The 13,117-nt window shown below is 34.3% G+C and overlaps 1 protein-coding gene across 5 annotated transcripts in view; it reads right to left on the reverse strand.

The window, feature by feature from the left end:
- Nucleotides 1-357: 357 nt before the first annotated feature.
- NAP1L1 (nucleosome assembly protein 1 like 1) overlaps nucleotides 358-13,117 on the reverse strand; it is a 34,804-nt gene continuing 22,044 nt past the window's right edge. Inside the window, exons 4-15 of one of the 5 annotated variants that reach the window (XM_029205611.1) lie at nucleotides 11,606-11,747; nucleotides 11,276-11,356; nucleotides 10,413-10,541; nucleotides 9,064-9,135; nucleotides 8,104-8,243; nucleotides 7,528-7,673; nucleotides 7,415-7,434; nucleotides 5,805-5,927; nucleotides 5,015-5,044; nucleotides 4,454-4,504; nucleotides 3,402-3,445; nucleotides 358-2,683 (exon numbers count right to left, since the gene is read on the reverse strand). In XM_029205611.1, coding sequence (XP_029061444.1) covers nucleotides 3,410-3,445; nucleotides 4,454-4,504; nucleotides 5,015-5,044; nucleotides 5,805-5,927; nucleotides 7,415-7,434; nucleotides 7,528-7,673; nucleotides 8,104-8,243; nucleotides 9,064-9,135; nucleotides 10,413-10,541; nucleotides 11,276-11,356; nucleotides 11,606-11,747 — 970 coding nt within the window. In that variant the 3' untranslated portion in view covers nucleotides 358-2,683; nucleotides 3,402-3,409. Of the gene's footprint in view, nucleotides 2,684-2,766; nucleotides 3,446-4,453; nucleotides 4,505-4,684; nucleotides 4,781-5,014; nucleotides 5,045-5,804; nucleotides 5,928-7,414; nucleotides 7,435-7,527; nucleotides 7,674-8,103; nucleotides 8,244-9,063; nucleotides 9,136-10,412; nucleotides 10,542-11,275; nucleotides 11,357-11,605; nucleotides 11,748-13,117 lie in introns of those variants that run through there. The other 4 variants (XM_029205610.1, XM_029205612.1, XM_029205613.1 and 1 more) reach the window with 4 other exon arrangements.

Below are 13,117 nucleotides of genomic sequence, written 5' to 3' on the forward strand. Positions count from 1 at the left end.
AGCATATGATTTCTCTTTCCTAAGGTTCCTATAGTGTATGCTTCTTCTAAACTATCCATTAATTCTGTACATTTAAATAACATTTGGCTTGACTTAAATAGTCAAAAATATAAAGGCTAAAATTTTTATAAGACTAACTCATAAAAAAGGACTCAAATTCTAAACCAAGCCCTAAAACCAAGCAAAGAATATTTGAATATTAAATAGTTTAATACTTCTGCATGGTACAATGAGGTTTTCACAATGATTCAGTTTTATTTTTATTTTCAATGATGGGAATGGCCTACAACTCAGATAACCCACAAATTCACTGTCTTACAAGCAGCAGTAATATACAGTTAATTCAGTTATCTTAAGGGCCTTATCAAATACACCAATGAATACCATAACCCGTTCACAGAATAATTAAAATGTTTCTGTCAAAGCTAATGTGTCCTTTTAAGGTTTACGTGTTGTTATTAAATGTGTTAAAAAGGAAACAGAGGTAGAATCCCACGTTTTAAAGCACTACTCTGTAAGCCAATTCCACACAATTAAGACATTTTTATGTCACATAAATACTAATACAGCTTCAGTGAACTAGATAAAATAACGTTCAGAGATCCATGTTAATCTAAAAACCAATCAATTTATGGAACTGTTGTTCTCTGCTTATAACCATATTTGAATAAAAAAAAATTTAAGCATTACTTTACAGGTGATCATATGGGATTTCACCATTTCTAGAGAGAAAAAGAGAATTTCTTGGTAGTCACTGCCTGGGCTAGAGAATACTATAAACTGAAAATGTAAAGACAAAATTCGAAGGGCCTCAAAAACGTCTATAGTTAACTCAAGAGTATAATCTGTAGAACTAGGGAATTCCTTTCTGTCTAGTCTTCCAATAACAAACACGATTTAGCAGAGCTTGGGAGGTTGCTCTTAAAATGACACATTTTACAGGCCATCATGGCCTAAGCATTGAATAGCCTACTCAAAACATCTCTACTCTCCACTCTTTCAAAAAAAAAAAAAAAAAAGTATATACTCATTCTTTTTAAAAACCACCCAAAATATCACCAGTACATTTTATAAAATTAAATGCAGTTTTATTAAGGATTTCAAATTACATATGTCAAATTTCTAGAATGGAATAGAACCATTTTGAAACTGGAAAGATGGCATAGATGAACACTGATATCCCTTGAAACTCCAACTTTATTTAAAAAAACAATTCCTCTGCAAACCATATTCCCCCTTATATAACAAGATGAAATGGTATCTACCTCTTCACTTTGGCAACAGCTATTTCCTAAAGGAATAAAAAAAAAAGTAGTGATTTTTCTACTTCTTTAAGTTCATTAAAAATGGGATTCTATCTTTAGATTAAAAATTTTAAGTTCAGAAAAAGCTGTGTTCAGGTGAGCTATGGGTACAAAAGAAAAAAAAAAGTCACAGAATGTCTAATCAAAACAACCAAAATCATTTTGAAAATAAAGAGGAAAAACAGGTGTTTTCATGGCATTTTCCCCGTTCCCCCCCCATAAGCTACTGCAATTGGTTAAGGATTTCCAGTAGTTAATTAAAATCTCAGGAGAGGAACGAAGGACAGTACTATACAAAGAACACAATGTGTTTACATTCCAAGACCTTAATACTAAATTTTTAAAACAGAAGCTCTATCACCTCTAAAAAGGAACGCAATGTAATTTTATTAATATAGAAGGAACTCTAAGGCCTTCCTATAATTACAACCCAATTAGTCCATCCTCACTGTCAAAGCTTTAAAGTTCATCCCCAAAAGTAACAGTAATTAGCCTGAGGTATTTTAAACGTGGCTCTACAGTCTCTAATTTAATGGCATTTCCCCCCCTCTAAAAATGGTCTTATTTCTACTTTAGCCCCATGATATCTGCAGTATTTACTACAATATGGTCATAATTAAAAGAGCTGGAAAAAAAATTCTTGGACCTTTTCAAACAGCTGCTCGTCCATCCACTTCTATTAAAATAGGAGCCACACAAAGATCTGCAAGGGTTGCCTGACGGGATCCAGAATAAAGGTCCTTAATCTTTGTTTTCCAGTTTAACTATCAGACCTTGGTATAAATAAAATGCTGAATATCACATACTTGTGGTACGAATAGGTCCAAACTTTTGAGCTTTTGATGAGACTGAGAAACATTTCATAAAATTTAACTTAATATGCCTTAACACGTCTGTGAGGTAGTTAAGTAAACAGTACTACCCATTTTAATAGATAGTAAAACAAAAGGCGTGGGTAAATGACACACTCATACTTTAAGGAATAAGAATTGGAATTAACTGTAGAGGCTTGGGGCCTGTTGTCTAGTTCTGACCAAAGGAAATAAAATTTACCCTTTTAATCTTTCTATTAAAAACATGAAATCATTTAAGATTTTGTTTTCTTTTTTAATACTCTCTCATTAGTAGATGTAGTACCTCTTCCAAAGTTGGCACCCTTTTCAATAATGCGGTAAACTGGGTACATAATTTAAGCTAGGCCTCTGCTTCTACCTGAATTAGTACAAAATTAAGACATTATCTCTGGAGAACTAAAATTATATTTGACATTTTTATTTTAGGCTGCAAAAACAAAAACGAGCAAACAAACAACAAAAAACTTGAAATAGGCTTGTCAAATGATGTAAATTCATCCTTTCCAGGGAAGCAGAAGGTAGACCCTACCACAAAGAAAAGATGCTTAGTTAATGGAGGTTAAATTTTAAAAGTACAGTTAAAATAAAAATAATGAGACTTAACTTCTGAAAATACTAGGTTTTATTCACCTCCCTGTGGTAACCAATAACCATACTGTTAGTTAATAAGATTTCTTTATAGTAACTGTCACCTGAAATACAAAAATCCATTAACAATCTTAAGTTATCAGGTGTGGTCTTACTGGAAATTCTTAACCATATACTTGTCTTGACAAGTATTGTTTTTTAAATGATGAATTGTCTTAGTACAAGTCACCGTATTTCTGTAACAAAGTAATGAAAGGCACAGCTAGTGCAAGCGAACTTAAACCCATTCAACTACCCGCTGAAAAAATACTTTGGTTCTTCAGGAAAAAAATTAGCAAGACAAAAAATCTGGTTCATTTCACAGTTCTGTTCATTTTCATAACTGTAATCTAGTAGTTACAAGATAAAAATACTCCAGGAAGAACCAAATATGTAGCAATGAACAAACATGCGTGAGAGAATTTGTGCATTCTATGTATCTGGCAGAAAAACTAGTTAAAATGCTAAGTAGAACAAATTTGGTCTTTAAAATATCAGTTCCTTTCCTTTAAAAATAAACTTGAGTCTACCAAGAAAATACAAAAACATAAGGCTGTAAGTAAATAATAGTTGTGTTTAGGCTATTACAGTGCAGGTTATCCTCAAGGCCACATACATCCTGCTTCACTGCTGCTTGCACTCTGCTGGGTTTTGATCCTTCTGTTAAAGGAAAACAACAAGTCAATCTATCTTTTTCTACCTGCTTCAGTTTATTTTTCAATAGTAGTTAACTATCTTAATTATCACATTATCTCACTGTTCTGTCAAAATTTCTGCCAAATTAAAAAAAATAAATGATGGCAAATTATTTATTCAAATATTATCAAGTCACAAAAATGCTAAAAAAGAAAAGCCCCAATTTTACATTGTAGAATGAACTCCATAAAGTGAACACATTAAGCTATCATCTTAAAATAGCCAAGCAATTTGTTAAGTCATATTACCAATTATTTTTGCCTTTTAATAGATCAGTTATTCTAAAATACTAATTCCATTCATATTTAGCTGTTAACCCCAATTCATACCTATTAGAATATTTGATTTTTTTTAACTACCCTCTGTTACCTGCTCACTAGGTTAAAGTATCTTCTGGATATTTTTACAGCACAAGCAAATGAATAAATACATTAAAGAGAAACCAGAAGTTCCAAATGAATTCTGATAACATACTAAGCATTCTGTGGGAGATAAAGTCCACATGACAACTTCCCAGGAGTAAGAAACTGGGACTCTCAGATATGGAGCAAAGAGATGACTGGGAGAACCTAGGAGTATTGCTCCCCTATTCTTGTGCACTCCCGCATTCAGATGATTTAAAAACTGACCTATTATAAGCTTTCCTTTGGGGAGAAAACAACCTAAAGAACACAAGCAATAAGTAATTTTAAGTGCTTCTAAAAAAAAACATTAAAAAAAAATGCCCAAGATAATGTGCCAATAAAATAGAACCTAGGGTTATTTCGCCTGAAAGTAGGAAAAATAAAGGTCAGAACCAAAAATAAACGTTTCTTAGGAAAGGTGCATTGAAATTACATGTACTATTGAAATGCCAGTGAGGAGAGATTTATTAAAGACTTTAATAGACTAAAATAAACTTTACATTAAGAAACACTAACTCATATTTAACCTGCCTTAAATTTAACAGAAAGCAGCACTAATTTTGCTCACCTTTGGGTCATAGTCTGGATCATTTTCCTCATCTCCTTCTTCTTCCCCTTCCTATATTAAAGTTCAAAATGCATCCATGAAGTAGGTACATAATAGGAAGAAACGGCTCATAATGTGGGGAGAATTTAATACAAGTTACTCTATAAGTCAACAGATTTTCATGATTACAGAGTTTGGTGACAATGCAATTTAATTTGAAAGCTTCTAATACGAAAGATTTCCCAACACAACTTGAGACATCCAGACAGGTTTTATTGAAAAGATTTACTGCAGCCAACGTTGAAAAAGTTTACTGCAGCTTTTGACTTCTTCAAAGAGCTGATAACCCTGCAGCAGAACAGAATTATTTGAAATAAAAAAAATGTTCTGAGTTTTGCAATTTATTTATTGAAACCTCATACATACATTGTTTGGCTGTAGAATTCTAAAACCGTATTTTTTTCCAAAAACGTTTTTATCCCATATCACAGAGTAATGATTTATAGCAAAGGAATACATAAGTCACTCAATTTGCTTCTCAATGTGTTAAACAGAATTATTTGCTCATTTGGTAAACATTACCTCATCCGCTTCTTCACCTTCTTCATCATACTAAAAAAGGGGAAAAAAGGAGACATTTGAATGACACTAACAAACATCTGAAAGTAGCATTTAGTTAATATCCACCATTGTATCCCCTAATATCTAAAGAGAGGAAAAAATACATCCCCTATAGTGACTGATTATAAATTAAAACAAGGACAATAGCTTCAGGAATCACCCAGCTCAGTGCCATTATCTAAACCTGACACTTTAAAAAATTAAAATAAAGAACACAGTACAATCATGGATGAAGTATGATCAGATAACTATGACTGTAAATATTACTTGCCTGTACAAAAAGGACCTAAAGTCTATGTGAATGATTGCCATTTAACAAGAAAGATATACAAAATATTTGAGAGCAGCCTAATTTTACCTTAATCGTTACTTAATATTCCTATGGATAAAAATTCCATGCTTCCTAATAAAGATTTTTATCAGTAGTAGAAAATGTACAAGGTTACGTTTTGTTTGGTCAAAGATGTGTAATGGATTTACAACACTAACCCAACATAGTGAAGTTTTACTACTTCAGAGAAAGTAGCCTTCCTAATAGCAGGAAAATAAAAACTACAATAAATGAACCCAAAGATCCTAAAAGGACCTACTTAATTCAAGGAGGTTATCTAAAAGGACATAAGTAATCAGCCTAATTTTGAATTATTCTGCCTTGCTTTTTAACAATTGCATCTATTCATTAAACCTCTCACCGATTCTGACTATCACACCCTCACCAAACGATTTCACTGCTGGATTCAAATGCACTCACATCATCCTCATCATCTTCAATGGCTTCTCCAGTAAAGTATAACACCGATCTTGGGATTATGCGCTCACGTAAAAAGTGACCAATTTCAAAGTCCGCAGCAAGGATAGCTTCAGCATCATCATCCTGTTAAAGAAAAATAAAAGCACAGAATTTAATAACTTATTTAATTTGGCATATGCGAGACTTGGGTTTAAATCATATGCAGAAACTCTCAACTTCACTTTTAACTTTAAACTTTTAAAATTATCTTACATGTGCATGATCAAATAGTCTCTACATATGCCCTAGGTTTACAGGTTTTTAATAAAAATAAGTTAGCAGGCCAGTATACATACTGGTTATCGCTTAAGTTTTCTCTAGCTTAAAAGTTACAAAAGCAACTTTGCTATATGACTACAACTTTCTTTTTAAAATATTAATTACTGAAAACACCAACCGGAATAACAGTAAGAAAGAATCTCAGGCTTTTCCAAATAACATTATGTATATGGCACATAAGACCAGAGAAGATCATTTCACACTTCCTAAAAGACAGCATCCAAGCGTCTGTGTAATGCCAAGTGAGATACTGTCCTACTTGATAAAGACTAAGTCAATCTAAGATTTCTACTTAATGGCAAAGTACAGCACAGAAATGCTGTTGATATTATTCAAAATTAAAATCATTCTATGATACTAAAGTTCTAGTTCTGTGATACTAAACACTGAGTAACTATTCTGTGAATTCCTGAATGTTTATTTTGATTCATCAACATAATCCACTCTAACAACAACAACAATAAAACACCAAAGGGTCGTGGGGGAAGACTTTGAAGGAAAGGATTCTAATCACAGGCAGAGGTGTTCTATCCATAACTCAAGATTGTTTTGGTACCATCAATATTTCATAACAGACTTAAGCCAAATTCAAAACTGAACTAGCCTACCTTGCCTGTGTAGATTTCTTTAAGGCTGTTCCTCATTCCTGGCTGTGTGCTAGGCACATTTCAGTTTTCGGCTATATGACCACATATATAAAACCAAATTTCCATCGGAATAATAACCACACAAAGAACTCTAAGTACAATCTGGTTAGTGTTTAGTAAATAGTATAAATGATTTAATACATTCTATTTTCAATAAGGAAGAAAACTAGTCTTGAAAACTTGAATCCCTCACAGCAGTATTCACAAGTCTCAGAAGAAAGGACTCTCTTTAGCCTTTCACCATTTCTCAGTAGAAGCACCAAAAGCTTTTTTTTTTTTTTTGCGGTACGCGGGCCTCTCACTGCTGTGGCCTCTCCTGTTGCAGAGCACAGGCTCTGGACCTGCAGGCTCAGCGGCCATGGCTCAGAGGCCCAGCCGCTCCGCGGCATGTAGGATCCTCCCGGACCGGGGCACAAACCCGCATTCCCCTGCATCGGCAGGCGGACTCTCAACCACTGTGCCACCAGGGAAGCCTCAAAAGCATTTTAAATGGAGTAATTTTTCATATGCGTAAAGGTCTTCCTCTATGCATTGCAAGCCTCAGAAAATACTAGTAGCAACTATTCTACTCCCTACATTTAAGAACCAGTCCTTTAATTTCATATTTAGTAAACAATTCAACAAATAAATAACAATTCAGCTTACCAGATCTCCACTCTCAGGAACTGCAAAATTGAGAAAAGAAATTCAAATGAATAAAAAGTAAACAAAGCTTACAATAAAACAACCATAAATACCCAAAGTAAAACACTATTTACCTTCAGGAGGGGCAAAAAAATTAAAGAAAGAGTCATTAGAAACTGTTTTGGTCACAGTACGAACTGTCCCACGTCCCTTGTGTTTCTGCTTCTTCTTAATGGTTTTCAAAGTGACATTCTTCCCTTTTTTCCAATCTATCTGGCACCTTCCAAAACAAAGGGGAGAGATGGTCTATCACAATTAACACATTACTTTCAATTGCTAGGAAAGCTGAGATTTTTCTAATTAAATTTCTATTTAATTTCAAATTTAGAGGGGAAATTTGTGCTGCTTTTTGTAGCAGTACAAAGAGGAAATTTTTATTTCTAAACAAACTTTTTCAATAAATATATTTACAATTACCACAAACTCACAATAAATTTAAATGTACACTCCTTTGGAAAAATATCTGTAATGGTCTATGGAGAATTCTAGGAAAATGAATAAGCCCTTCTCAGCAAACGTTTTACTGAAATGTTTGGAGATAAAAATGTATGTGTGTACTAAGCAGACACACTAGAAGATACCAAATATCACAAATCATAAGTAAAGCAAAAGCACATATAACACTGTTAAAGTAATAAAATTAAACTTACCCTGTACAACCCATAATTTCTGGTCCATCAAAAGAAAAAGGATCAGAATCATCTGGTTCTGACCTCATCCTATATGTCTTTGTCAACACTTCATTTGTGAAATATTCATTGGGTTCAAAGTGAAATTCTAAGACAAAACTCTTAAAAAAAAAAAAAGAAAAAGCATAAAAAGTAATTAAATTCCTACATGATAAATTTCAATGCTTCAGTAAATAAAGCTTAATCTATGATTTTTATAAACATATAAAATCTTAAGTGACAAAGTCCTACTCTGGGAAAGAAAGGGTCAGATAAATCCCGAAGTATCTTAAAAGCAAAATATGGCACAAAATAAACTGAATAAAACTTAGTTCAGCTAACACTACTATTTAGTAACATGTTTATGACATAGGTTAGGTACAGCTGAATAAACTGACCAACCCCCCACCTCCCCATCTCCACAGAGAGGACTTTAAACCTTAGACTAGAACCTAGCTTGACAGAGAAAAAGCCCAACCGTATCACATGTAATATAAGAACTAATAGCCTACAGAGCCTTTGCCCATGCTTTACATAATAGTGATGGTTTTGGAGAGAAGCCGTTGGCTGATCTTTCATAATGGGGAAGTGGGAGCCCTCTAACATTTTTGTTTTACTTAATTCCCAGACACATGTCTTTTAATACAGAATAAGCATTTTCTTATTCATGTTCCTTTGCTATTATTTTTATATACATTTTTAATCTAGGATCAAAAATTGACTATATTTCAAAAATAGTTTACAGAGGGAGGAAAAGGAATAAATACTGCATCACAACTGTCAACGTCCAAACATTTATTTCCTACCATCAATTAAGTATCAGTTTTAATTTCTTCCCACTCCCATGTCTAACCCTTGAATGTCACCCTTCTTTAGAAAGTTCCATTTATCTACTTGAAAACAGCTAATGCTACAAAATTGAAAATATTTCAAAATTTTTACCATAGGCTGACCAGCATCTGAGAACTTCACTTTAATATCTTTCAAGTGCTTCAGAATAGGTTCATCATGTTCCTTCAAATTAAAAAAAAAATTAATTTGATAAAAATAAAAAAAATTAAAATGAGTATCTGAATGGCATACTAGTGTTCTGTTATTAGACAATAAGCACTTAACTGACATTTTATTGTTAGTTTTATGTACTATTATGAACCATAAAGACTTAATTCTCCAGGTTATGCCTTATACTGAAGCTAGTTTACTTAGTTCTACCTTCTATCACCATTGGCTGAAAAAAGGTGACTAAATAGAGAACTACATCATTATATAGACTGAATGGGCTGAAAAGTTCAAAATCAAGTCTAAATAATTCATGTTTGATTTAAAAATGTTTCCAGACCTGGACTTCCCTGGCGGTCCAGTGGCTAAGACTCTGCGCTTCCACTGGAGGGGGCACGGGTTCGATCCCTGGTCGGGGAACTAAAGATGCATATACCATACATGTCGTGTGGTGCAGCCAAAAATATTAAAAAAAAAAAAAGCTTCCCCAATCATTAATTGCTGCCTTTTCCAGCTGCTTGTTCCTTTTCTACTTTGCTAAAAAGTAGAAATGCAGTAAGCAGTCATTGTTCTGAGACAGTTTCTTTTTCTTGACATCAACGTCCAACAATCACAATACAAGGTAGCAAGTACTACAATGCAGATGATAGCGGCTCAAGAAATGATTCAGATTAGGAGAGGCAAAGTTTCCCAGAGAAGGTGACATCTGTGTCAGTTTCCCAGGGAAAATGACAATTGTTAAAATAGGTAAATATTTTTACAGTATTCTTTTAAAATACAAATGTCCCTTGGAGTAGTTGTTTCAGACTGAAAAGGTCTCTGGGGTAGGACAACTGAAACTCCCTCATCCTTCCACCACACTCCACATCTAAAAACAGAAGGCACAGGGATATATGAGAAAGCATCATACACTGAGATAAGCAATTACCAAAGGGACTATTTCATTATCTAATTTTTGAAAACAAATTATAATTTATTTGATTACATTAATCAAAGCTGCAATTTTCCTTCTACCAATAACAGCTCTTTCAAAACAAAGCAATCGTGGGAATTCCCTTGCGGTCCAGTGGTTAGGACTCCTCGCTTTCACTACCAAGGGCCCGGGTTCGATCCCTGATCGGGGAACTAAGATCCCACAAGCCGTATGGCGTGGCATGGGCCCTCTCCAAAAAAAAAAAGAAGAAAGCAATCATTCTATAAAAATCAATAATAAAGAGACTAGTCATCAGAGCCATTTAAACTTCAAAGGTTTACCCTTTGAGGTAAACTGGTGTTTTTATGAATAAAATTACCTGAACCATATCACTGAGCAAGTCAACATTCTTAAAAACGGTCAACCAAAATTCAGGAATTCCTTTGGGGTCTTCTTTTTCTTCATCCTTTTTCTCATCTTCAATCTTGGTCTTTTCTTTTAGTTCCTCCTTAATAAAAGACAGCATTCATCATTACTGGATACCCAGATTAGACATCTTGATAAAATTTTTCACATCCCCTTAACTTGCATGCAGTGGCAGAGAACCCAACAAACCCTCAATAACTAATTTCAACATTTAGCCAAAGAAGTTCTAGTCTAATTGTGTAAACACTGCTGTTACCCATACCAGACCTTACTTCCATAATATTTCTACTACCATACCCCTTCCAAAAAGAAAGCCACTAGGACCATGAGCTGTAGGAAAAAAAATTCAGCTTCATGGGAGAGAAGAGGAAAAAAAAATAAGACTTAAGCACAGTAAAGAGGAAAAGCAAAAGAAATATAAACCCTGTCCACTGCCTCACCCATTGGTGTTCTTAATCAAAATATATTCTCTTAATCACCAATGTTAAAACATCAATGCTGGAGAAACAGGTCATGTAACAGAGCACTGGACTTGTATCACAGCTCTGCCATCTATAAGTTGTGGGCAGGACATTTAGAGACCTCCATTTGCACTTTAAAAATGGGAACAATCCTTTTGTATGTCATCATGAAGTTCAAACGAAAAGTTTATATGAATCTATAAACTTTAAATGCTATAAAAATGCAAGGAAAAGGTGAATTTGGGTACAGGTGGAGTTGGGCTAACAGTGGATCATCTGCACTCACTATCCATCTCACAATAAAAATAATTATTTCCAAGGTATAAAAACACACTAAATTAAAGTTAATACCTACCGAAATTTCATCTTCCTCATCTGGTTTCCATTCACATTCTTCTTCTGTAGGTTCATAAATGGCATTAATGATCTCAAATCGCTAAAATGATTAAAAACAAAAATTTACATAAAAACACTGGCATCGAAGCTAAAAACTAGATGTCCCTCATTAAGAATGCTTAAAGATTTAATTAATTCATACAACTTGAATTGCTATTATTGATAGTTCTCCCAAATTCCTCTAATAACCATTTTGCTGACAGTTCTAACAAAAGTTTGTTTATATTTCCAGAGCTTTATCTTCTTCTTGAATTTTACATTAAAAAAACAAAGTATTAGAAAGCATTACCTTATCAAATAGAGGTTGATAGAGAACAGCATACTTTCTTTCAAGATCATGAACTTCCTCATAGAACTTGGCTTCTATCTGTGCACATTTAACTTGAAGGTTTTTGAGAGCATTCACGCGTCTTTTAACTACCCTAGGCAAGCTGAAAGGTTAGAAAGCACTAGTTATATAGCATCACAGTAAAACCCAAGTAACACTTCTTTTAGCATACTGAAATTGCAGCATAAAAGTTAGTAACAGCTTTCCTATTTGAAGCAAAAGGTACATTCAAAGTAATTAAAATTCAAGAGATATAAATACACAGACCTCTTGACCATAAAACATTTCAAAAGAGGAAATTTAACCAGGTACAGTAAATTGATAAGAAAATGTAAACCGTATCACCAACCCTAAATCTTTCATCGTAATTAAGTTCAGCACTGGGCTCGTCAGTGCTGGCATCTCAGTTGTAAAATGCAGTCTAAAAGTTAAAAAGTCACGGACTGGGCTTCCCTGGTGGCGCAGTGGTTGAGAGTCCGCCTGCCGATACAGGGGACACGGGTTCGTGCCCCGGTCTGGGAAGATCCCACGTGCCGCGGAGCTGCTAGGCCCGTGAGCCATGGCCGCTGAGCCTGCGCGTCTGGAGCCTGTGCTCCGCAACGGGAGAGGCCACAACAGTGAGAGGCCCACATACCGCAAAAAAAAAAAAAAAAAGTCATGGACTAACCATCCTAGCAATAACCTGAATAATTTTTAAAAATATGTACAATTGAGGGAATTCCCTGGAGGGCCAGCTGTTAGGACTCCGAGCTCCCACTACAGGGGGCACAGCTTCAATCCTTGGTCAGAGAACTAAAATCCCACAAGTAGCGCAGCACAGCCAAATTAAATAAATAAATTAATAAAATAAAATATGTACAGCTGACACTTGAAACACAACTTTGAACTGCATGGGTCTACTTATATGCAGGTATTTTTCAATAGTAAATACTAGAGTACTACACAGTCTGTGCTTGGCTGAATCCATGGATGGAGGAATCGCAGACACAGGGGGATGACTACTGATTAACTCCTGTGTTATTCAAGGGTCAACTGCATATCCACCTGTGTCAATTATTAGGGGAAAGAAGGGGAACATATGTGTTTTTGGAAAAAGAATGGTATCCTACACCGTTATTTTCTTTTTAGTCTCAGTATTTAATTTGGAATTTGAAATTACATTAAATAAGTATGTAAAATTTTATGAAGAGGGGAGGTAGATTTTTAAATAACAGCTTTTCTAAGATATAATTCATATACAATTCACTATAGAGCATAGATTTTTTTTAAAGGTTATACACACCTAGTTTATGAGCCCCTCAAAAAATGATTAAAATTATGAATCCCTCTACCACCCAAAAAATGTTCACACTCAAAAGTTCCCTAAGTTCAGGGAATCTGTACAACAGATCCAAAATCCAGGTTAGAATTTCCTGCCATACACAGATTAGTGTAAAGCAAATTAATTCTCTACTTAACCACTTTAGTTAAGGT

This window comes from Monodon monoceros, unplaced genomic scaffold (genome assembly GCF_005190385.1).
Source record: "Monodon monoceros isolate NGI ecotype Baffin Bay Population unplaced genomic scaffold, NGI_Narwhal_1 Super_Scaffold_6, whole genome shotgun sequence".
In the NCBI taxonomy this organism is placed as follows: Eukaryota; Metazoa; Chordata; class Mammalia; order Artiodactyla; family Monodontidae; genus Monodon; species Monodon monoceros.